Source organism: Podarcis cretensis, assembly GCF_951804945.1.
Source record: "Podarcis cretensis genome assembly, chromosome: 18".
NCBI lineage: Eukaryota > Metazoa > Chordata > Lepidosauria > Squamata > Lacertidae > Podarcis > Podarcis cretensis.
In genome coordinates, this window is record NC_137188.1 from 4,887,534 (window position 1) to 4,911,072 (window position 23,539).

Consider the following 23,539-nt stretch of genomic DNA (forward strand, 5'->3'; position numbering starts at 1 on the left):
TTTTGGGTGTGTGATAAAGATTTCACCGTTGACTTGCATAAGGGGAGTCACAGGACCCTCAAAGTACTGTGATTGTAGTGAGTTGGAAAAATAATTCACTGGGATTAAAAGAGATCTGCTTGGCAAAATGAAGATTTCCCCATCCTTCCCAGCTTCTATCTTGAGCTGTAAGCATTTCCCCAGTCACCATTGACTTCAGATGAACAAAACCACAGTTCTGTACAGTGGTGCCCCGCAAGACGAACGCCTCGCAAGACGGAAAACCCGCTAGACGAAAGGGTTTTCCGTTTTGGAGGCGCTTCGCAAAACGAATTTCCCTATGGGCTTGCTTCGCAAGACGAAAATGTCTTGTGAGTTCCTGCGGGTTTTTCCCCCTTCCCCCCCCTTTTCCTAAGCCGCTAAGCCGCTTATCAGCCGATCCGCTGATAAGCCGCTTAACAGCTGATCGCTAAAAGCCGCTAAACCGCTAATAGTGCTAATCCGCTAAGCCGCTAATGGGCTTGCTTCGCAAGACGAAAAAACCGCTATACAAAGAGCCTCACAGGGCGGATTAATTTCGTCTTGCGAGGCACCACTGTATTTTTTTGGACAGACAAGGCTACTGAGTGACTTAGAAAGTTTGGGAGTCTCCAATTAGACCCGAGATGCCTTCCATGATTCATCACAGAGGTGCGATCTGACTTAGAGGCTTCCTCAAACCACCTCAATTTACTTTGTAATTCAGAATGCACTACCTTTGTTTCTTGCTCAGCCAGCATTGACCAAAGAAATTGTTTAGCTTAAATTTGCACCATACTTACTGTAGCTCTGGATCATCATCATTTTTTTTACTTCATGGCAAGATACATTGTGGGTTGATTTGATTAATGAAAAGAGAGAGCTGTGATAAATGTAATCATTCCACTCATGCAATGCAAGTGAGAGCCAGTGTGGTGTAGTGGTTAAGAGCGGTAGTCTCGTAATCTGGGGAACCGGGTTCGCGTCTCCACTCCTCCACCTGCAGCTGCTGGGTGACCTTGGGCCAGTCACACTTCTCTGAAGTCTCTCAGCCCCACTCACCTCACAGAGTGTTTGTTGTGGGGGAGGAAGGGAAAGGAGAATGTTAGCCGCTTTGAGACTCCTTACAGGGAGTGAAAGGCGGGATATAAAGTCCAAACTCTTCTTCTCCTCTTCTTGTGAAGACAAGGCATTATGAGTTGGATGTAGCGGCCTTAGGTGCAAAGGAGCTCTGCTGAATTACTGTGAGTGGATCATATTCCTTGACAGATTACTAAAGGAAGACTTGCAGAGTTAAATTATGGAATCAAATTGAACTTGTAACATAGGATATCCAAGTTTAGTTTTTCTTTGTTTATATTTTTGTGCCTTCTGTTGTATACTATAATCACTTCTATACAGTGTGTCCTTATTCCAAGCTTAAATAGGGACATTTGATGCAAACGAACAGATGCTGACTTTAAATGGCAATTAGCAGAACCTGCCTAACTTGGTACTTTGTAGTAATACCCTGTTGTATTTTTTTGTGGAGAGAGGGGAAACAATTTTGTCATTTTTGCTTTCAGATTATAAAGTGATCTACAGGAGTATCAAATCAATAATTATTGGGATGGGAAAAGCTCAGCTGCCATGAACATTTTTTAAGGTAAAGGTAAAGGTACCCCTGCCCGTACGGGCCAGTCTTGACAGACTCTGGGGTTGTGCGCCCATCTCACTTAAGAGGCCAGGGGCCAGCGCTGTCCGGAGACACTTCCGGGTCACGTGGCCAGCGTGACATCGCTGCTCTGGCGAGCCAGAGCCGCACACGGAAACGCCGTTTACCTTCCCGCTGGTAAGCGGTCCCTATTTATCTACTTGCACCCGGAGGTGCTTTCGAACTGCTAGGTTGGCAGGCGCTGGGACCGAGCAGCGGGAGCGCACCCCGCCGCAGGGATTCGAACCACCGACCTTTCGATCGGCAAGTCCTAGGCACTGAGGCTTTAACCCACAGCGCCACCTGCGTCCCAGAACATTTTTTAGGGTGTATCAATTCAAAATTTGTGCTGCCAAGTGCAAAAACATTGAGTGTTGAATGGTTTTGAATCCTTTGTAGGTTTTACTTGTCTGGTTCATAGGATTAGAAATTACATGTGTCCACATACCCCTGTAACGATGCTGGCAAATCAAACATTTGTTCTAGACATTTAGTTTCAAGGCAAAGCTTGAGATCTAAAAATTTATTTCCTGTTGATTTTTCCGCAGTTGTGTCTTGTGGAAATATTGTTGCATATTTATTTTTGTTTTGACATAAACAGTTTTGGCTTCATACAGACGTGCTGTAGCTGCTAGTCTGAAAAAAGCTTTAGACCATGTAAGTCCACATGCTCCTTGTTTGCTAAAAGTTAGGGTGTGGGAAAATATTGTACTATTTTTTTTAAAATTGCACATTTTTAACACTGGAAGAGTTGAATTTGAGTAATAGACATGTTTCTTGCAAAGCTCCCAGTTTTTTTCTATAGAGTTTTCAAATTGGATCAAACTTTTCTGTAGTTAAAAAAGTATATCTTTTTCAGTATCTAATTCTCTAGCCACAGCTTTGTCCATAAATTAGTGCAGGTTAGTGCCTGATAGGGCCAAAATACTGCATTTCACCTGATGTTGTATGCATATGAAGTCTGCAAAACATTTGGGCAATGCCTTCTTATATCCCAGATAGAGTATGTAAGTTGCATGACATCAGTGGAATTACATCAGCATAATTGCAACCTTATGATGAAAGATTAATCAAATTTTGTATAGTCGTGAAACCTATATTTCCAAAGAGTTGCTGCTGCGCAGAATAGATTGATCCCATCATAAGCATCACATAACATTTTTATTTCTGAGAAAGAATGCAATTAGTTGTTCATTATTGTCTGTTTCTGTTAATTTTATTCTGGTGTTTGGAGACCTCAACAGGAAAAAAATCGGATAACCTGAAGGCAGGAGCTGTGAAGTGGTGAATCTAAATGTCCCACATGTAGAGCAGGAGTGGGCAAGCTTGCTGGATTTTTTTTTGGGGGGGGAGGGGGGAGTAGGTTTTTTTGTGCCTTTAACAGCTGAATGGTGGGCAGAAATTAAATAGGAAATTACACTATCAACAAGCATCCTGGCTAACCATAGAACATCTACAGATAGGTAGCCGTGTTGGTCTGCCATAGTCAAAACAAAATAAAAAAATTCCTTCCAGTAGCACCTTAAAGACCAACTAAGTTAGTTCTTGGTATGAGCTTTCGTGTGCATGCACACTTCAGTGTATCTGAAGAAGTGTGCATGCACACGAAAGCTCATACCAAGAATTAACTTAGTTGGTCTTTAAGGTGCTACTCATAGAACATCTGTCATTCATGGCCACTGGTCCAGATGGAAAAGAGATACCGTACTACCATCAGCTCCAGTATGGTTGCTAGCGTGGATCAGGACAGACACCTCCTCTTCATTGACACCGCCTCTGCATTGCCCTCTTTGCTGTTAACCTTGGCTGCTGCAGCTGCAAGATTTGCTGTTGCCAGGACTCTGCATTCTAGGGGAGCTGGAGCTGACCTTGTCACCTGCTAAATAAAAGAGCCCAATACCATTGCTGGAGGAGGTGTTAATGGTGTCCACATTGGGGAAACCATCTGCCTTAATTGAGTTCTATTTAGGATAAATGGGTCTTTTTGGAGTAAAGTGTAACCAAATAAGACTTCAAACTATGTTATCTGTTACTTCAGGCATTTCTTTTAAAAAGTTATTCAATTAAAAGGTATCTGAAAAGCTAGTTGGGCTTTTATTGTTATTTTTTAAGTGTTCCAAAGCAGAGGGATAGCTTGCTGTTGCTTTGAAAGAATTCTTTTTAGTACTTCATTGCATGAACATTACAACAAATGTTGTATGGCATGGTGTGGGGGTGGCATCTGTGATAACCTTAGTTAAAGGACCTGCTGAATCAAGCTAGTAGTCTCTCTAGTCTAGCATCCTGTTGTCACCGTGGCTAACAAGCCGCTGGTGTTCAGAAATATACAGTGGTACCTCGGGTTAAGTACTTAATTTGTTCCGGAGGTCTGTTCTTAACCTGAAACTGTTCTTAACCTGAAGCACCACTTTAGCTAATGGGGCCTCCTGCTGCTACCATGCTGCCACCGCACAATTTCTGTTCTCATCCTGAAGCAAAGTTCTTAACCTGAAGCACTATTTATGGGTTAGCAGAGTCTGTAACCTGAAGCGTATGTAACCCGAGGTACCACTGTATTTACGGTGTGGTGGCATACACATCACATACTTCATGAATGCAACATACAGTGGACACTCGGGTTGCGAACATGATCCGTGCGGGAAGCACATCCACAACCCGCACTTCTGCAACCCGCAGTGCCGCGTCTGCGCACGTGTGGGTTGCGATTCACTGCTTCTGTGCATGCGCAAAGTGCGATTTGGTGCTTCTGCACATGGGGCTTCCTGCTGCTGCTGCGCCGCCGGAGCACAATTTCTGTTCTCATCCTGAAGCAAAGTTCTTAACCCGAGGTACTATTTCTGGGTTAGCGGAGTCTGTAACCTGAAGTGTATGTAACCTGAAGTGTATGTAACCCGAGGTACCACTGTACTGCCTCTGACAGTGGAGGTAGAACATAGCCATTGTAGTGATTAGCTGTTGATAGCCTTATCCTCCATGAATCTGTCCAGTCATCTTTTATAACGATGCATTTTGGTGCTCATTTCCTCCTGGGGAGAGTCCCATAATTTAGCTCTACGCTTTGTGAATAAGTACTTTTGCTATCTGACATGACATTAAACTTCATTGGCTTTCCCCGAGTTCTAGTGTTATGAGGGAGGGAGCAAAACTTTTCTCTATCCGCTTTCCAATACATTCCAATGCCATGTATAATTTTATAAATTTCTGTGATGTCACCTCTTACCTTTTCTCTAAACTAACAATCTCAGGTTCTGTAACCTTTCCTCATAGGAAATTTGCTTCATCCCCTTTCTGTTCATGCAGTGACATGTGGTCTCCTTCATTTGCCAGAAGCAGTGTTGGTTTGCTGTGCTTTTAGACAATTAGAGATTGTGAGTGCTGAGTTTCCTCCTCTCCTTCCACTGTGGGTTCTATAGTTAGCTGTTGCAATAAGCTTATTTGTGTTAATTAGCTGGATGTACCTTTCAGCTAGCATCATCTGGGGAGTCTTCAGTCTGAGAAGTACATGTCTTCCCCTCTTTGATTGTTGTGGATCCTGATTGGTATAAGATGCTTCCCACCCACATTTTTCTAATCTGGGCAGCAGTGGCAACTGAGACTCATTTGGTGACCTAGATTTTTCCTTATTTTGTTTCATTGCCATGAAATTTTACTTAGATATGGAATTAGATACAGTACTTGAGAAGGTTTTTTTGTTTGCTTGTTAGAATGCAGAAATCTCGAATTTTACAAGGCGGGCTAAACAGCTCCTCGATGCAGATTTGATAAGATCCTGGGCTTTCTTCTGGATGCCTAGGTCAGATTATGGTCAAAGACACTCTAGATCAGGAGTGGTCTAAGGTCAGTCTTTCATAGTCTTTAAAAAAACAACAACTTGAAACCCATTAACGATCCAATAATATATGTGTTCAGTCTAGGGAGCAAGAGTGCATCCTCAGGCTCTCTTAAGTGACCCCATGTTTGCACTCTTGCTTAAGTATGGTCTTGCTGGATCATATCAGTGCTTCCCTGTATCAGGAAGTGTTTAATACTTGACGTTTTGGTATGTTTTGATATATGCTATGAGCTGCCTAGAGTGGCTGGGGAAACCCAACCAGATGGGTGGGGTTTAAATAATAAAATTATTATTATTAGCAAGATGCACCTAATCCAGCAGCCAGTGGTATTTTTTGCACATACATTATTATTTTTCATAATTCTTCTTTGGATAGACATGAAGAGGAGCAAAGATGCATGCAGGTCTCTGAAGTTGAGTCCTCTGACCTTTGGAATTCCTGCTACATCTCCTGCTGCTCAGATTTTGTCAGGAATTGCAAAATTGCAAAACTGTACTTTCAAGCCATAGTGCTTTAATAGGTGCCAAATAAATGTAATATATAAATAAAGGACTTTTATAATGAGTGCCTTTTGCAGTCACAAGGGTCAGGGACATTCTTTAAAGAAATACTTATTTTTTATTACTGTTGCACCATTTATACATTTACAGATTTTTCTTTTCTGCAGCATTCTTTTATAATATAAAAAATTGAAAGTTGGGATTCTCAGGATGCTGAATTCTATGTTCTGAATGCGACTGCATAGCTTACACAACTCTGCTTATGGTCAGGACTGCCATTCCAGTCATTCAGGATCCTCGTCATGTCAGACACCCGGGGAGGATAGCCACTTGTTACTATAGGCAGCACCCCAGGCATAGCATATGAAAACAGGCAAGGGGGCAACTAGGTCAATGCCAGTTCTGTTTCTACACTTAGTAGGGGATTCCTATTGATTCACCAGAATAGAGCACCTGAAGCAAGTGCTTTGTGTCAAAGTAGTTTGACTCAGTTGTTGAAGGTGCCATCAGTATGCTAATGATACTGAGCTCTATTTCTCCATAACATCTGAACCAGGATTGGAATGGCCATACAGGCCCCAAACCAGTGCCTGGAGGCAGTAGTGAGATGGATGAAGAAAAATGAGCTGCACTTGAATCCTGGCAAGATAGAGGAATCCTGGCAAGATAGAGGCCAATAGTTCCTATATTTGATAAATTCATCAATTGCCTATCCTGGATAGAATTGCATTTGGATCCAGGGGTGCTTCTGGATCTAGTAGGTTTTCCTGCTGCATGTTTCCAGTGTCTTTTAAGAGGTGCTTTTTCAGGGGAAAATTTTGTTTGACTTGCATGACTTTACCATTTTTTTCACTCTTGTGGAGACAGATCAAAAGTAAGCATTTCCTCTCCTTTAGAAGGACTACCTGCCTAGCCTCGTTACAAGATGTACAGGGAAATTATGGTTTACAATGCTTAGTTTTCTTGGACTACAGAGGCAGGGAGCCTTCCATATTAAGTACAGTCATACCTCTTGTTACGTTAGGTTCAGGTTACGTTCTTTCAGGATACGTACCGCTGCAACCTGGAAGTAACAGAACAGGTTACTTCCGGGTTTTGCTACTCGCGCATGCGCAGACGCTCAAAATGATGTCACGCGCATGTGCAGAAGTGGCGAATCGTGACCCGCGCATGCGCATATGTGGGTTGCGTTCTGCTCAGGTTGTGAACGGGGCCCCGGAACAGATCCTGTTCGCAACCAGAGGTACCACTGTACTTAAATAGTTTGCATCCTGCTGCCTTTTGTTTTTATGCAAACGGATTGAGGCATTGCTTGGGGCTAGACTAGGTTGTGGGGAATGCAATCATCCCGTAACCCTCTGCTGCCCTCTGCTGATACTTCAAGTGAATAGCATATTATCGTTTTAAAATATAATCCTGTAGCTTATATGTTTGCCAAGAGAATTGATTTTGCTGAAATTAATTATGGCATCTACTTTTATAAGGTGTTTCCTCGTGTAAAGTTACTCTTAACAAAAATCTTGGCTAACACGCCAAAGTAAATGAGGCACTGACTTGGAAATCTAAAGCAAATGAAACAATTATTTTCAGGTTGCTGGATGGTTTTTAAAATTCTGAGTGCTATTCTGCTGCCTCTGGTGTACAGAGCAAAATTGATACCAATCAGACTCTGTGATGCTCTGCAATTAGTATATTCCACAAGTTAAAGAAAACTACCAATGTTCTTCCCTCTTTCTTAGCAGCGCATTGTAGTAGCTGTTAATGCATATTTTCAAAGGCAGCCTGTTCCAAAGACGAAGCTGAATTATTGTAATACTGAGATGACCCCAGAAGGCAGGCCCCACCCTTTCCTTCCTAGCAGTAGGGCACCAGCAGCAACTCCTATTCACCGAGAGGCTCTTCTTGAGGAGCAGTTTCCTTACCTTGCTTCATGGGTGAGCAGAGCCTGGACCATGCTATGAATCCAGACCCTCCAAGTGTCCCTCTTTTCCAGGGACATCCCTGATTTAGAGAAGCCATCCCAGTTTCTGATTTGATCCCGGAATGTCCCGCTTTTACTTAGGATGTCCCTATTTTCATTGGAGAAATGTTGGAAGGTATGGAGTTATTCAACTCCTGAGCAGTCGGAAGGCAATCCTGTATAGGGAAGGGGTTTTTTTAATTGTTTAATGTTTTTTAAAAATATTTTTATACATGTTGGAAGCTGCCAAGAGTGGCTGGGGCAAACCAGTAAGATGTGTGGAGTATAAATAGTAAAATTACCATTATAGAATGGGACGTCCCTATTTTTGTTGGAGAAATGTTAGAGGGTATGTGAATAACTGGGACAGAGCTGTTCAAAAGTATCTCTTTTGGTCAGAGTTCCTCAGTCTTTTCTCCCTTGAGCCACAGTATATCTTGGACAAAAGGCAGCGCTTTTCCTTGGATAACTGCAAATTGTACTGTTTCTGTTTCCTCTGTCCTTGACTGAACCTAGACACAGCAAAAAAGTGTTTCAGAAAAACACGTTGTAAACCTCAAAGGGGGAAACCACGTTGGCGAAAGACAGAACTCCACAGCGCCATCTGGCGTCACAGTGTAATAACACTTATAAAATGTTTTTACTTTACTAATGTAGCCGAGTCCCTTGTAGCTTGAAAGGGCACTAATAGTGAGACCAGCAGCATGGTTAAATCTAAGATTGTTCGCTTTGGGTTTAAAGTATGAAAAATGACAGTAATCTGGGAAGGTAGCTCTGGGTGCAATGGGTCTTTTGTCAGGGGTAGGAATATGTTTTGCAGGCGACCTAACCTGAGAAGTTTAAAATGTACTGTAAAATGTTCTAATGCAGAAAGAAGTGATGGCACACCAAAACTTTTCCCTGTGCTTTGCATTCCCTTGTAGAGAATAAGAGGAAGTATGGTTTGTATAAATATAACTAGTGATTGTTTAAAATTACTTTTTAGCCACCCTGGGAATCATTTTTCTGAGGGTACGGGATTTTTTTTAAAAAACAAAATAGTCACAATAATGGTTAGAGTTACTGTAATTGCAATGGGTGATATCCCATGTTAGCCATACTCCGCATAGAGCCACTGGAATAAATGGACTTGAGTAGCCTAAATTCATAAATTTCAGTAGGTTTGCTCTTGAGTATTGCTGAACAATAACAACTTCATCTCTTATTTAATTTTAATTTTATACTATAACTAGAAGCTAGAATAAAATAAGTTGTCAAATTAAGAGTTCACTTCTCCTCCCTGGAATGTGTCAGTAGATCTGCCACATTGCCCACCTCTGATAGCTGCGTAAGTTGTGCAAATATGATTTCTTAATTTTAATAGTAATAATACTAATTTATATTTTGTACCCTACCCCCTCTGACTGGGTTGCCCCAGCCACTCGGATCAGCTTCCAGCACTACATATATAATATTCCTACAACTGACAGTAGGTATTCTGCAATGACATTTTAAAGAATATCTCTAATAAGATTGTCCTTGTTCCATGTTGACTTCTTGGACTGCTGAAAATAAATAAACATTTCCCATTGGATGCATAAAACTAAAAAAGAACGCAAAAAGAAATGAATCAAAGGGGGTGTGGTGGTCTTCATTTAACTTATATTTTTATCCTCTCTCACTTTCTTTGCTGTATAGGGGCTAAAAACTCACCAGCATGATGGGGTCTGAAAACCCAAGTCCACAGAATCCCAGCTGTAAAATCATGACGTTCCGTCCAACACTAGAAGAATTCCAGGACTTTGGAAAATATATTGCTTATATCGAATCCCAGGGAGCTCACAGAGCTGGACTTGCTAAGGTGAGTTTGGTCGCAGTGGTCCAGGAAGTGGTCCCAGCTGATCTTCCTATGGTCTGTGACAGTAAAGGGTTTAATTGGTAGGAGCTTGATTTTAATTGGGATTAAAGTAAAGATCAGGGATTGTCAACCTTTTGGTCCTTCAGTTTTTTAATTTGGAGAGGGTTGTGCGTACAAGTCACAAAATGGTTGCCATTGAGACATGAGGATTCACAAAATGGCTGCCACATCTAAACGAGGGTGGGGGTAGCAGAACCACAAAATAGTGCAAATGTGAAAGATTTTCTAGAAATTATTTCTTTTTACATTTCCACTACTTCGTTTGAAATGTGGGTTTAAATAGCGAAAGACGTTTCAGGAACCTCCCGGAAAAAATAGCAAAATCCCACTCAGCTCTTGATTCAGGACCTCCTGCCCAACCTTCCCAAGAGAAAGATGTGTAAATGACACTCACCAAGTAGAAGTTTGGTGTGTAAAGAGCAGGAAACCACAATAGAAGAAGCCAAGAACCGCATGAAATCAAAACACACCCCTATCTTTCTCCAAATTAACAGCTGACCAGGGCAGTTCAAACTCCCACTTAACCACAGTGTCTGCAGGGACCCTGTTTGAATCTCTTCATTAGTGTAGCACCAACATGATACACAAACAGATGTGGGGCACAGATCTGTATGATTTTTTACATGGGATTTCTCTCACACAATGATGCACCACAGAACACACCTATATTTAGATAATGGTTTGGGGCAGATCAGTTGTCAAAACCGTCAGGATACATATATCCTGCACCTTGAAATCGTGTTTTTGATACGTAATAATGCTGGCTAGCATAAGAAAAGTGTTTTTTATTGTGCTGTCCACAAATACCAGTGCCAGCTTAAAGTTTGATACTGGCTTTTGGGGGTAGCTTTGGGATTTGGGCAAATGAGCCCAAAGGGAATGCCATCTGTTGAATGTACTCTGTTGGCATCCTCAACACCTTTAAATAAAATACAGTGGTGCCTCGCAAGACGAAAAGAATCCGTTCCGCGATTCTCTTCGTCTAGTGGTTTTTTCGTCTTGCAAAGCAAGCCCATTGACGGATTAGCGGATTAGCGCTATTAGCGGCTTTTAGCGGCTTATCAGTTTAGCAGATAAGCGGCTTAGCGGCTTAGGGAAAGGGGGGGGGGAGTCGGAAAAACTCGCAAGACATTTCGTCTTGCGAAGCAAGCCCATAGGGAAATTCGTTTTGCGAAGCACCTCCAAAACGGAAAACCCTTTCGTCTAGCGGGTTTTCCGTCTTGCGAGGCGTTCGTCTTGCAGGACACCACTGTACCAATGCTTCCAGCCCCCTGTACCCACCATGGCCTGTGTGAGGGAAGCTTTTAATGTTTGATGTATTACAGTATTTTAATACTTTTTTGGAAGCTGCCCAGAGTGGCTGGGAAAGCCCAGCCAGATGGGCAGGGTATAAATTATTATTATTATTATTATTATTATTATTATTATTATTATGAGGTGGATGGTTGGAACGGCAGCGGGGGCTGCTTCACAATTTCCAGGCTATCCCCTTAAAAAAAAATCTATTCATCACACTTAAAGTGCACAATATTTATTTTATTAATCATAATAATTTGTATTCTAGCTTTTAGGATACAAATCCTTCAAAGTGGCTTGTGGGTAACATTCAATTATATATTTTAAAAATCCAGTTAGTAATACTAACACAAAGCTGTAGCCATGGGAGGGCTAGCCAGGTTTTTTTTGTTTTTTTTTGTTTGCCCTGAGTGAAGCCTCCAGAGGGGCGCCATTTAGGCTCCCAGCCTCTGTGTGTGTACACAAATGTGCACAGAGGGGTGCTAAACAAGGTCTTTGACCCAGGTGAAATAAAGCCTAGTATCGCCCCTGACTAACGTTAAAAAGTGGTGGCCCTGAGGAAGGTGTGGGAGTGGGGAAGTGGAAAATCTAGCTGGAAATGGCTTAGTTTCTATTTATATAATTGCTTTCTCTTTAATATTTTCAACATGGGCATTCAAGTGTGTTGGAGCATCAGGAAAGTTGTCTCCGCATAGTTGAGCCTTATTTGCCACAACCTGGCACAAAAACACACGCAGGGGACATTCAGCAGAACAAAACAGCTTCAGCAAGGAGTGAGTTGAGTCAGGAAACACAAGGTCCTCATTGAAGCAGGTCAATTACTAATTTTATTACAGATTCACAGGGGAAAGGAGTATTGTTGAAAGCTTTCCAGGTCATGTGTCCTTGTCCATTCAAGTGTACTAATGAATTTCACTAGGTTTGCTTCCTTGGAGGTAGATTATTCTAACTAGCTATCAGCCAGTTGTAGATGGCAGGTACAATGAGGTTTTCCTCTTCTATTGTCTGAGGCTTTTTGCTTTGCTGGGTGCTTAATTATTGTGTCTTAACTACCTTTTTAGGCAGATAGCAAAAGGGTTTTCTTCTGGAGAATTGGGGCAGGGGGAGTGTTACTATTTTGGGTGTGAATTAAGAATAGCAAGGGTGCCCACAGTGAATTCCATTTCCCCCTCCAAATCTTTGGAACCTGGGACACTTTTTTTCTCTATGTGCAAAACATGAAGCACATAGCATGCTTGTTCTGAGCATATTCCAGCTGAGGAATGACACGCCTTCTCCCTGAGCTAGTGAGCCCCACCTGGGCTGTAGGCCCTTGCCTGCCTAAGAAAGGAAGTAAACTTCAGCCTTTTTAATCCAGAGGTTTGTAGGCAGAAATTTCCTAATTCAGCCTGGCCAGGTGCCGTTTAATTTTGCTTTGCTGTTGTTGTTTTCTGCATTGTTCAGTTTCCCAGGACTTCTCTGGATATATTCCAGTTAGCTGGTCTCCACTAGACTCAGCATGGGCTCCTTGATCACAGTGAAACAGATGGTTTGTTTTCTTAGTTGAGTCGCACTGTATGTAGCAGCAGCTTATCAGTATCCTACAAATAGGCTGTGTTGTACAATCAGAAAGCTTCTTGCCCTTTTCAAGGTTCCAACATAAGACAAAAAAACAATCCTCTCAATATTGGTTGGAGTTGGTGTGACAAAGGACAAGGAATGAAGGGATATGTGAATTAAGATTGGGTGGAGAAGCCAATATAAGCAAGGCAGTTTAATTGCTGTTACATAAGATGCTCAGGCTTAATAAGTTGCCAGTGGGGAATCACTTTTTTAATTCCAAGAATGCCCCTCGAGGTACTTTGATGCCTCCTTTATCTCCAGCCAAAATGTGACTCTTCCATGTTCTCTTGCATTGAGTGAGGGAGCGTTGAGAATACTGCCTTTGATAGGGATATTCATGCTAGCAGTTTCTGCTCAGAAGGACCCTACATCTAGGGTTGGGCATTTGCCAAAAAAATTTTGGTCAACTGACCAAATATACTGTCAAAGAGTGGTCAGATGTTTTGAAAGCCTTATCAACAAATTTGATACGTAAGAACAATAAAGTAAAAATGAATTAAGTGAAATTAAGAAAAATCGAATTCATTAATTTCATTGTTTTGCAGTAACACTCCCTCCCTCGCTCTCTCGCTATTATAACCAATTTTAGGTTCGATTTGTCTTAAATGTGAACCATTTATTGCAGAGCAACTACTTGTCTTGGCTTTTATCTTAGAAGACCACAATCAGCCTACAGTTATAGAACTGGCACCACCTGGTTCCTGTAGCAAATAAGTTGGAGTCACAAGGAATTGCAGGCAGTGACCTTTGCTGTCGACGACTGCTTCTGTTCCTACTGCAGTTATAACTCATAGGCAGCAGAAACTTTGCTCATCTGCTAGGTTTGCAGCTGACTGATGTAGGAATGGATTCAAATAACCTTTACTCCTGCCCTTTCTAGTAGTGGCACCATAATGAAATAAATAGCTGACTCTGTATACAGTGGCATTCTTAGTGTCATTGAATATTTGACCAATATGTGATCAATTCATTCTCAGTTGATATTTGACCAGTGACTTGACCAGGATGCCAAGTATACTAGTTCTACAACTGATGATGATATTAGTATAGTATTATAATAATAGTAAAGGAGCTTCCTCCGAACTAAACAAGTAATGAAGCCAAGATAATCCTGGCTGCTGTTTCAATGACAAAAATAATTATGTTACTGTAATCCTTGTGCCTTTTAGTAGTGAGATCTTGACATGTGCTTTCCCACCTGCTTTCAAGGTGATACCTCCCAAGGAGTGGCAGCCGCGCAGGAGCTATGACGACATTGATAGCATGGTCATCCCCGCTCCCATCCAACAGGTGGTGACTGGGCAGTCGGGACTCTTCACCCAGTATAATATTCAGAAGAAACCAATGCTGGTTGGAGATTATCGTCACTTGGCCAATAGTGAGAAGTATGTACATGTTAGGACCATTATGGTGTTTGTTTTAAAATGGACAATGATTTAACAGTGAGAGAAGCACTTTCTTATTTAGTATTGATAGAGGCAGCCTGGGTGTTGGCCATGTTTAGTTTCCTCTCTGATGCACCTTCCTGTCCTTTTTATAGGGTTTGAGCCTACACATTTTTACGGCAGAGATGGACAGTCTTTTTCTGTCAAGGGCCACACTCTCAGGGATAATCTCTAAGAAGCTGCCTGCCTCCTATGGTCAGAGCCAGAGACAAAAGTACTCTGGTTTAACTAATCTGGAATAAAGACTTTCCCTCCTTCAATTTCTACTATGGCTACTTTAGATTAGACTTCTCAGTCCTACTGAGGTCTACTCAAAGGAAGCCCCACTGGGGTTTGATGGGATTGCCCTCCTGCTGTTCTGGAAAGCAAGCTGAAGTAATTTCTCTCTACAAATGCGTGCAGATACAGCAGAATCTCAACAATTTGTTCTTAGCTATCTGGGGGAAAACATATGCTACCCAAGCTATACAAAAAAGGGGAAATGCTTTTTTGAAAATAATATAAAATATTGTCTCAGTTGCTCTGAAATTACATAGAAAGGAAGAGAAAGCAGTTTGAAAGCCAGAGAAAATAAGTAGGAAAGGAAGGAAGTCTAATGGGGTTTGAAGAATGAGGGCAGCTTTAGGAGGAATCGGAGAAAGGGGAGGTGCATCAAATGAAGTGATTCCCACAGGTGCATTCTGGAGTACACACAAAGAGGGGTAACCTAAATTTTCTCTCTGTGTGTGTTTGTGTGTTTTGTTGGCTGCAATCATCAGCTACCACAATTCTGGTGCTTTTAAGGTAACTAGCTAAGCCACATTGGGGGGCGTATGGGGGGAAGAGGCTCCCCAGTAGTCTAGTTGCCCTGATGTGGCTTGTCAGGTGGAATAAATCTTTACATAGAAATTGCTTTTCTGCAGGAAAGTCATGCGCACTTTCATCCCTATGTACCAGCTCCAGCGATTTAAAGCTCCTCCACACGTATATGTGTGTCGTGTGGCTGCAGCTGTGTAGTTTGCACACTGTTCCCTACATAGAAGCGCATTCCTTATAAAAGTGATCAGGTGTGTGAAGTACAAGCATGTGAGATTAAGTGGGATTGCCATGTCTAATCTTTTGCTTCCTCTTCTTTTTCATTTACCAGGTACTGTACCCCCCGGCACCAAGATTTTGATGACTTGGAACGCAAATACTGGAAGAATCTGACTTTTGTGTCTCCTATTTATGGAGCAGATATCAGCGGTTCCCTTTATGATGCAGTAAGCGACAATGAGATGAGATGAGTGTGTGTCCACTCTGCAGACCCAGATCAGTTTCTAATATCAATTCTAATTAAATGGAAGTGCTGAGAACCTTTTGTGCAGGGATTTCTGGCTTATTTCAAAAGTACTGCATTTCTTGTGATTCCTTAGTTAGGAGCTGTGACTGGCTTAAGGTGACCCTTAAGCAGAACTCGGTGGATATAGTCATATGTGCATTATACTTAGAGCAGGTTTCAGTCATGATTTGTCTCCCTCTTCCAACTTCCATTGTCATCCTCCCCCCCTACCTCTGTGAATCAGATCTCTCCTTAACATTGGTGGAGAGTAATTCGTGTTGCAGAGGGGAGTTTTTGATGGTGTGTGTGTGTGTGTGCGTATTCCAGTTCTTTCCCTCAGACCTGCTGCCCAGTAGACCATTGCGTGTCCCACACCCCTGCTGTTGGTAATGGCTGCAGGCACCCTGCTCTTGCCACATGTGTTTCCTTAAGACATTGCATGTGGATGTGGCAGCCAGCAGCCTCTCTGTCCTGAAGCAAAAGGAGCTCTTGTTTTCCCTCCTGAGAGTGGCTTCTTTCTCCTCCTATAGGATGTGGAACAGTGGAATATTGGGAATCTGAACACTCTACTAGATATGGTGGAACATCAGTGTGGAATTATCATCGAAGGCGTGAACACCCCCTACCTCTACTTTGGGATGTGGAAAACCACATTTGCTTGGCATACAGAGGACATGGATCTTTACAGCATCAACTACCTGCATTTTGGAGAGCCCAAATCCTGGTGAGTATGTTGTGGGTGGGTATTTCGCATTATAAAAGAGACCACAAAGCCATCTGGGTCCAAAGCAGGACCACTAGCAGGGTTGGCATTCCAGTGAAGCTTCTTTGCGCTCAAATCCTACCCCTGGATGCTCTGTACCAAGGAACCACAAGCTTTGAACCAAGTAAACATTACCTACCAAAGCTGGAAGGGCCGTAGCTGAGTGGTTCAGTCTCCTGGTACATGGCAGGGCTATGTAGTCCAGTGTCCTGGTGAAACCTCACCCTTTGCACAGAGATCATCCAGAGAATGGGCGTGTCACCTGAAAGTGTCTGCAGAGCAAGGGACAGAATCCAATCACATACAGCAGTTGAGAAAGCCTCCTTGTGATGTGACTCCAAAAACCTACAATTCTGCTTCAGCACCCAGGAAAAAATAATATCAGGCAAATATAGGAATATGAAAATCAGGCAGTTTCTGGTAATCTCCTGTTTGGCAAGCTCCTGCAGTGATGCAAAGCGTGAGTATGTCATATCTTGTCATACCATTGGCACACTGTACCTTTTGGGAAAAAATCTGCAACGGTCAGATCCTGTTAAGTTGAGAAATGGGCAGGCCTTTCCTATGTAGCAGCATATGAGCTGGGAGTTTTGCTACTGCTGTAGCTTTATTAGTAAATGGTTTGTCCATATATGCTCCTGTTGATGTGGAAAAGAGCTGTCAGGGAAGAGGCAGCCTTCTGGTTCCTGGGTGCAGGGTTTTTTTAATTGTATTTAATGCATGGCAACTTGATGGATGTCCGAAAAGTGTACTTTCCTGAGATTAGTGATGCAACTTATAAATACTGACAAAGTGGATCTGAAATGTCACTGGAAAGCTGTTGTCTGCCAGAGCACTGTAACAAGATTATTTTCTGCAGTATGATTTCCCATTGGCACTGCTGGTCTCCAGGATGACAGTGCCTGAGGGTGTGCAAGAGGTGCCAGGAGCACGGCTCAGACCCCAGTTAATGAGACCATTTTTGCAGTTGCCATTGCCTTCCGCATAGGAATGGACTAATCCAACTAGGGCTTTGGTGTCATGGTGCAGTTGTTGTTTTTTTAAATAAAAAACAAAACATGGCCTCACGATTTTTCCCATTTAGTCCAAAAGACATACCTCTTCCAGGGGCACCTTTTTGTTTCTGAAGCACACTTTAACCTAGAGATTGATTTATTGTACACCCTCACAGCTCATCTCTTCATTTTTGAAAGCTCAAAAAATCTTGCTTTATTTGCTTCCTGGCCTCCGCTAGGTGGTGCTAGTTCCAAAGCTAGAAGTTCTCTTGGTTCTTTAGACACAGCTATATTTTCAGTGGTTTGATTTTAGCATGCTAATGGGGCTGGGGGCTGAGCTTCTGACAAAGCTCTAAGACAGACCTCTAACAGGAAAGGAGTATATTTTTCCTACTTTAATTTTTCTCTGTTTCATTAGTTTTCAGATCTACAGAGGTAAAAGCAATCCTTAGCAAAGTTCTTCCCCCGTTGGACTAGCATAAGTGGCACTAGAACGTTGCATTAACATCTTTTGGCATTATGGTTGTTTTAGCTGGCTTGTATATGTGATGAGAGGATTGAGTTTCTGTCTGTTTCTTTTAGAATTAGTTTATGATCATTTTGAGTGTTTGCTTTTAATTATTTTGTTGGTATTTTTGTATTGTAGGTTGCCTTGAGCCTTTTTGTAGTAGGTGCCTTTACAAATGAAATTAATAATGTTAATAGTAGCAATGTAATTCTCACGTAGTGATTTATTCAAAGTGGAGGGTGTAGTGGTTGAAATCTGTTCTGAGTTGCAGCTAGACCTTCCAGTCAATTTCCTCCTCCTTGCACCTCTCTTTTTATCCTGATGGCTCTGCCTTTCCCCATCCATTGCGAATACACAAAGGGATTTTGTAACCCTTTGTCTTTTTCTCTACATTAATATCCTTCAGGAGTAGCAAAGGCAGAATGGTTGGCACCTTGTAAAACAGGAGCACAATATAAAAGCCTCCAGAAAGCAGAGGGACCATAACTCAATGATAGAGCACCTGCTTTGTATGCAGAAAGTTCAAGATTCACTCCCTAGTGCATCTTGTTAAAAGGATCTGGTAGCAGTTGATGGGAAAGTCTCCCCTCTCCCTGAGACTCTGGAGAGATGCTGCTGGTCAGAGTTAATGATAATGGGCTCAATTGACAAATAGTTTGCCCTTCTGTATGGCAACTTCCTATATTTGTGTTCTGTATGCAGGACAGGGAAAATACTGTTTGTTGTGAACCAAAATCCTGCCACTGGAATGGTTTGCAGTTGATGGTACATGTACAACACCAATTTCAATTGGCTTAAGTCCCATTTTACTGTCGTAGCTCTCATCCCCCTCACTGAAATAAGTAAAATAGAATAAAATAGCCTGGGAACAGTAGTTTTATGAGGGGTACTGAGACTGCTTTGAGATCATCAGCCTATTTGGTAAATTGTACTTCACTGTGTGTGAGGGACGCAGGTGGCGCTGTGGGTTAAACCACAGAGCCTAGGACTTGCTGATCAGAAGGTCGGTGGTTCGGATCCCTGCAACGAGGTGAGCTCCCGTTGCTCGGTCCCTGCTCCTGCCAACCTAGCAGTTCGAAAGCACGTCAAAGTGCAAGTAGATAAATAGGTACCGCTCCAGCAGGAAGATAAACGGCGTTTCCGTGCACTGCTCTGGCTCGCCAGAAGCAGGTTAGTCATGCTGGCCACATGACCTGGAAGCGGCCAATAAAGCGAGATGAGCGCCGCAACCCCAGAGTCTGTCACGACTGGACCTAATGGTCAGGGGTCCCTTTACCTTTACCTTACTTCACTGTGTTCCCTGGTTGGGAGCTGTAGCACCAGACTCTCCTTGCAGGCTTACACCAAGGTGAATTGAGCATTTGTGTTTCTATCTGTTGCAAGTTGGATGCCGTGGTTTAGAAAGGGGCATGAAGACACTGGGCTCTTCCTCTGTGAAAAAGACGTCAAACTGATTTAGTAGTGGAATTGTATTCCAAGATCTGCCTCTGGGTATGAAGAAAGTATTCTGGCTTCCTTTGCATAGTCTGCGCTCTGCATCTGACCAACCCTTTTCTTTTCTGACTTCCTCCCCTTCTCCAATCTGTAGAATGTGCCAATTGAATTACTTTGCTTTTTTCAGCATTTATTGCTCATGTGAATGTTTACTGTTTCTTTATATAAATTCAGCTGAATGGATTATATTCCATGCACTGCGGTTAGAGCCTATTCCATTCAGGAATAGGCTAGGATTGATTGCCTTTGCACAGAACTGTCAGGTGGAAACAGAACAGAAGCCCACTAGCAAATGCAGCGTTAATACTTGGCTGGATTCAGTGCTACTTTACTTAGTCCAGCATTAAAGGGAGGTCTGAGAATACCCTCTGAGCCCGTGCAGTTTTGATAAGAGAAGACTAATCCTGCTTCCTGATGGGGGTTCTGTAATCAGAAGACCACTCTAGCAGATGTTGCTTTTGTATTAAGGCCAAAAGCAGTTGGGCTTTCTGGGCAAAGATTTATTAACAGAGATTAGTTGAAACCTCTTCTGGCCAATGCAGGAGGGCTTGGGATTTCTGATTTGAAACTCTGTCCTCCTGAGATTGATTAAAAAAAAGAAAGAAAAGCCAGCTTCACACATGCTTCCGGGGTACGTCTTTGCCAAGGACAGCCAGCTCTTCCTCTAAAGCTGTTGCAGCATAGATCTGCATTCATTAATGAGATTCCCATAAGCTGACCCCCTGCCACTGAAGCAGGGCTTGGTGATGAAGGTGACTCAGCGGGCATCAGGAGTTTGACTGCGGGATGAGGTAGGTGGACGTTTTGGCCTATGATGAATCAAGTTGCTTAGTACAAATAGCCCCCAGACCCTACTTAATGAAAAGCATAAAGCACACCAAGTTGGTTCCTGCCCACGCAGGTGGAAACCACCGTTACGACGTGTGTTTATAACGTTGTTTGCAGAGCTGGTTTACAAATGCATATTTCCCACTTGACTATGCGTCATCAGGTGCCTTTATATTTCTCAATAGGATGTCAGTAAAACCCCAAACAGAATTATGATACAAAATCAAACTGATTGTTTTTCAGGAGTCAGTTCATGCTTCCTGCTGCTTTTTATCAACTGTATGGTAACCTAAGTGTAGAGAAATCACACAGTGTTACATGTATTTCTGAGCCAGGGCTTGCTCACACACAGTTTCAGAGCCTTGTCTAGAGGGTTGCAGCTTTTTGCTTTGTTTTGCAAGTGCCTTTAGGGCTTCAAACATATACTCTCCTACTAGGGAGCAAACCCCATTGAAGATAGGATTGTACTGCATGCTTGTTAACATGGCATAGAAAGCAGAACAGGGCTGCTTTTAAGCTGAATGCAGCTTCTGGTTAAGGTGTTGACTTGCTCTATAGATGTTGTCTTGCTCTATTTCAAAAACTGGATTAGAATCCACTATCCTGCATGGATTCCAACACCGCAGGAGACAAGACTTGCCATCTACCAGAAAGTAGTGCCTTTTTATTCCTGGTTTGCACCTAAGGCTACAATTAATTAAGGTAGAAACAAGCTGTGGTTTGTTTGATCGCCTATGGGGCAACTTGTTTGGCTTAGCTGTATGTGTGAACCAGGAGTCGATGCGTCATGGAATTCCTTCCCAAAAGGAAACTCATTAGATCCATGCCCTTTGAGAAAGGGAGTTGAAACTTTTTTCTTTTGTCTGACCTTTCGAGTTTTGATCCTTCACTTTTACACAATATCTTACTTTATGCATCTTATTGCTTTATCATATGAGTGCTTCAGTTTTTGTGTTAATTCATTATGAGCCTCTTTGGGGGACTAAGTAGTTGGGATGTAGTGGAACGAATAAATAAAAAAGGACATTTTAAATGTTCTGAGTTCTACATTGCCTGTCTAATTAAAGAATACTGCAAAAATGAGGGTCGGGCTATTTCCCCATTTCACCTAGATTTTCCTACTCGCCTGACAGCAGCTGTCCATGATTTCAGGTCAAGATGGGTTCCCCCCACCACCTGCTATCTGCATACTATGCACTGTACCACTGAGCTGTGGTCCCTCCCTCTCCAGGTTTAAGCTCCAGGCTGGAGCAATATGATACTATTTCGGTGATCCTAATTTCTGAGACCAACACAGACCATTCTTGCTATTGCAAATAATAAGGATGCCATAAGTCAGCAGGGGGAGCTCTTCGATTTCAAGAAAAAAAGACTGGTGCAGCTGGCTGCCTTTTGTCAGAAATGGTTGTTAATGATGATTCCGTGACTCTCCTTCTCTGGTTCTACCTCTGTGGAATTTTCCCAGCTCCCTTCATCCTTTTTATAGACTCTTCGACCCTGGTAGTGATAATCTTAGAGTACCTCAGGGAATAGTAGGAGTGAAGAGAGTTACGAACTCCACCAGTTTGGAAGTCATGCTGTGCAATAACAGAGGCAGAGTTGGTGTTAACAGCCACTGGCAGGAGATATTTATGCATCAGAACATTGCACTCATTTCTACATGAGTGCCCATCCATGCCTTAAAAAGAGTCCCTTCACAATAAAATCTTTGTTCATATCAGTTCCCTTTCCCTATTACATATGCAAGAATTTATTTGGTGGCCTAACCAACTAAAGTTTGGGTTGATTAATCAGTAGGAGCCAGTTTTAATCAATGGAGTATCTTACATTAAGGCTGTAATAAAGATTTGATATGGGAAAAAAAGGGGGGGATATTATTCTAATAGCGAATGATCAATCACTGTGTTGTAGCTTATGCTGAATTATAAATTATATCATACTTCCATATGTTTTAAAGGGGCAAATATTGAGGCTGTAGTATTGTGCAGTTTTATAAATATAATTGATTGATAAATGAGTTAAATGACAAAAGATCTCCCTCAATTCTTCTAGATTTTTAGCTTTTTTAAGTGTGCCTTGGTGTGCAACAGTATTGGAGAATGTGGCCAGCTAGTTGTGTATTTATATTTGCATTTACCTTTGGGGCAGAGTTAAAATTAACCTAGGGCCATTCTACTTTTAGTTATATGTGTGTCCTTTCTGTGCCACCCAAAATGGTTAGCTGCAGGTGAGGTGGTTTTGGATTTTGCTGGTGTGACCTGGAAACTGATGCAGTATTTTTGAGAAGTAGCAGCTTTTGGTTCCTCCAAGGCCAGAGTGTGGTTGGAAGCAGCCACATCCATTGCTAGACACTTTGAAGGTCAGTGCACTAAGCTGGATGAATGGAAGCCGGAATCAGAAATATCACAAGAAGAATTCATTGCTCTGTTGATCAGGCAAACGCAGATGGCCTGCCAGTCATAGGGGCTGACTGTTCCCTTCTGAACTTGAGGAATCACTGAGGAGTGAACTAGTTTTAGTCCACCTGAGTCTCTTATGAGTAGGCCCTTGCAGTTTTTCGCCCAAAGCCTGGAGTCCTTGGTCAGCTGTCATGGTGCAATAAGTTTGAAATCTGCACTACTTTCCCTTACCTGCCCTTGCACTGGAACATGAATTCATGGGGCAGGGTATAACATGGAGTATTCGGGAGGACAACTGGCTTCAAAATCCACACCATTGGGAGCTTTTGTGCTGCCAAGAAATTTCATATTAAGCCGCCCACGTGGGGAGCTGCCAAATTGAGCCCATTGCTTTGCATGCTTCTCTTCATCTAATTATAATACACAGCTCTTTCATTCCTTGCTCTAATTACACCTTTTCCCAGCCTGCCCTCAGTCTTTGCATTCAGTCCTATTCTGCATCCCATATTGAACCTCTGGTGGTGGTGGGAGGTTTGCGCTGTATCAGTTAGGCATATTATATATAATTACCTTATACACTTATATGCAATGATTAAAATGCAGCAAATTGCTAAATTACATTCCATAAATTACTGGAAAGCTTAATGTTTTTTCTTTTTGAGAGGAAAAGAAGGAAAACCAATTGAACTCTTCCTTCCTTTCCCTCCCCAAAATACAACCAAGCTTATGAATATTTATGTGCTGACCTTTGTAACCCCCCATGTCTTTTGAGGGCATTAATCATGGAGGGGGGGTTGATAGTAGGAAGCATAGGTGGCGTTACTTCTGTTCAGAATATTGATACCAGTGTTGGTCCACAGAATGATCGACACAAGCAAGAGATGTAGTAGACCCAAATACTGTTTTAGCAAATATTAAAGAAAACCAGAGGAAACTATCACTCAATTAAAAATAATTCCAAATAAAGCTTGGCTGAATATTTTGGATACAGTCAAACCTTATTCTGCGTCCGCCTCCCCTTGCGCGGAT

General features: G+C 42.3%; 1 protein-coding gene across 3 annotated transcripts in view; it reads left to right on the plus strand.

The window, feature by feature from the left end:
- KDM4B (lysine demethylase 4B) overlaps positions 1 to 23,539 on the plus strand; it is a 199,615-nt gene that overhangs the window by 19,734 nt on the left and 156,342 nt on the right. For 2 of the 3 annotated variants that reach the window (XM_079960479.1, XM_079960477.1), the window contains exons 2-5: positions 9,661 to 9,823; positions 13,988 to 14,163; positions 15,350 to 15,464; positions 16,054 to 16,247. In XM_079960479.1, the coding sequence (XP_079816605.1) occupies positions 9,680 to 9,823; positions 13,988 to 14,163; positions 15,350 to 15,464; positions 16,054 to 16,247 (629 nt within the window). In that variant the 5' untranslated portion in view covers positions 9,661 to 9,679. Of the gene's footprint in view, positions 1 to 9,660; positions 9,824 to 11,836; positions 11,990 to 13,987; positions 14,164 to 15,349; positions 15,465 to 16,053; positions 16,248 to 23,539 lie in introns of those variants that run through there. The other variant, XM_079960478.1, reaches the window with a different exon arrangement.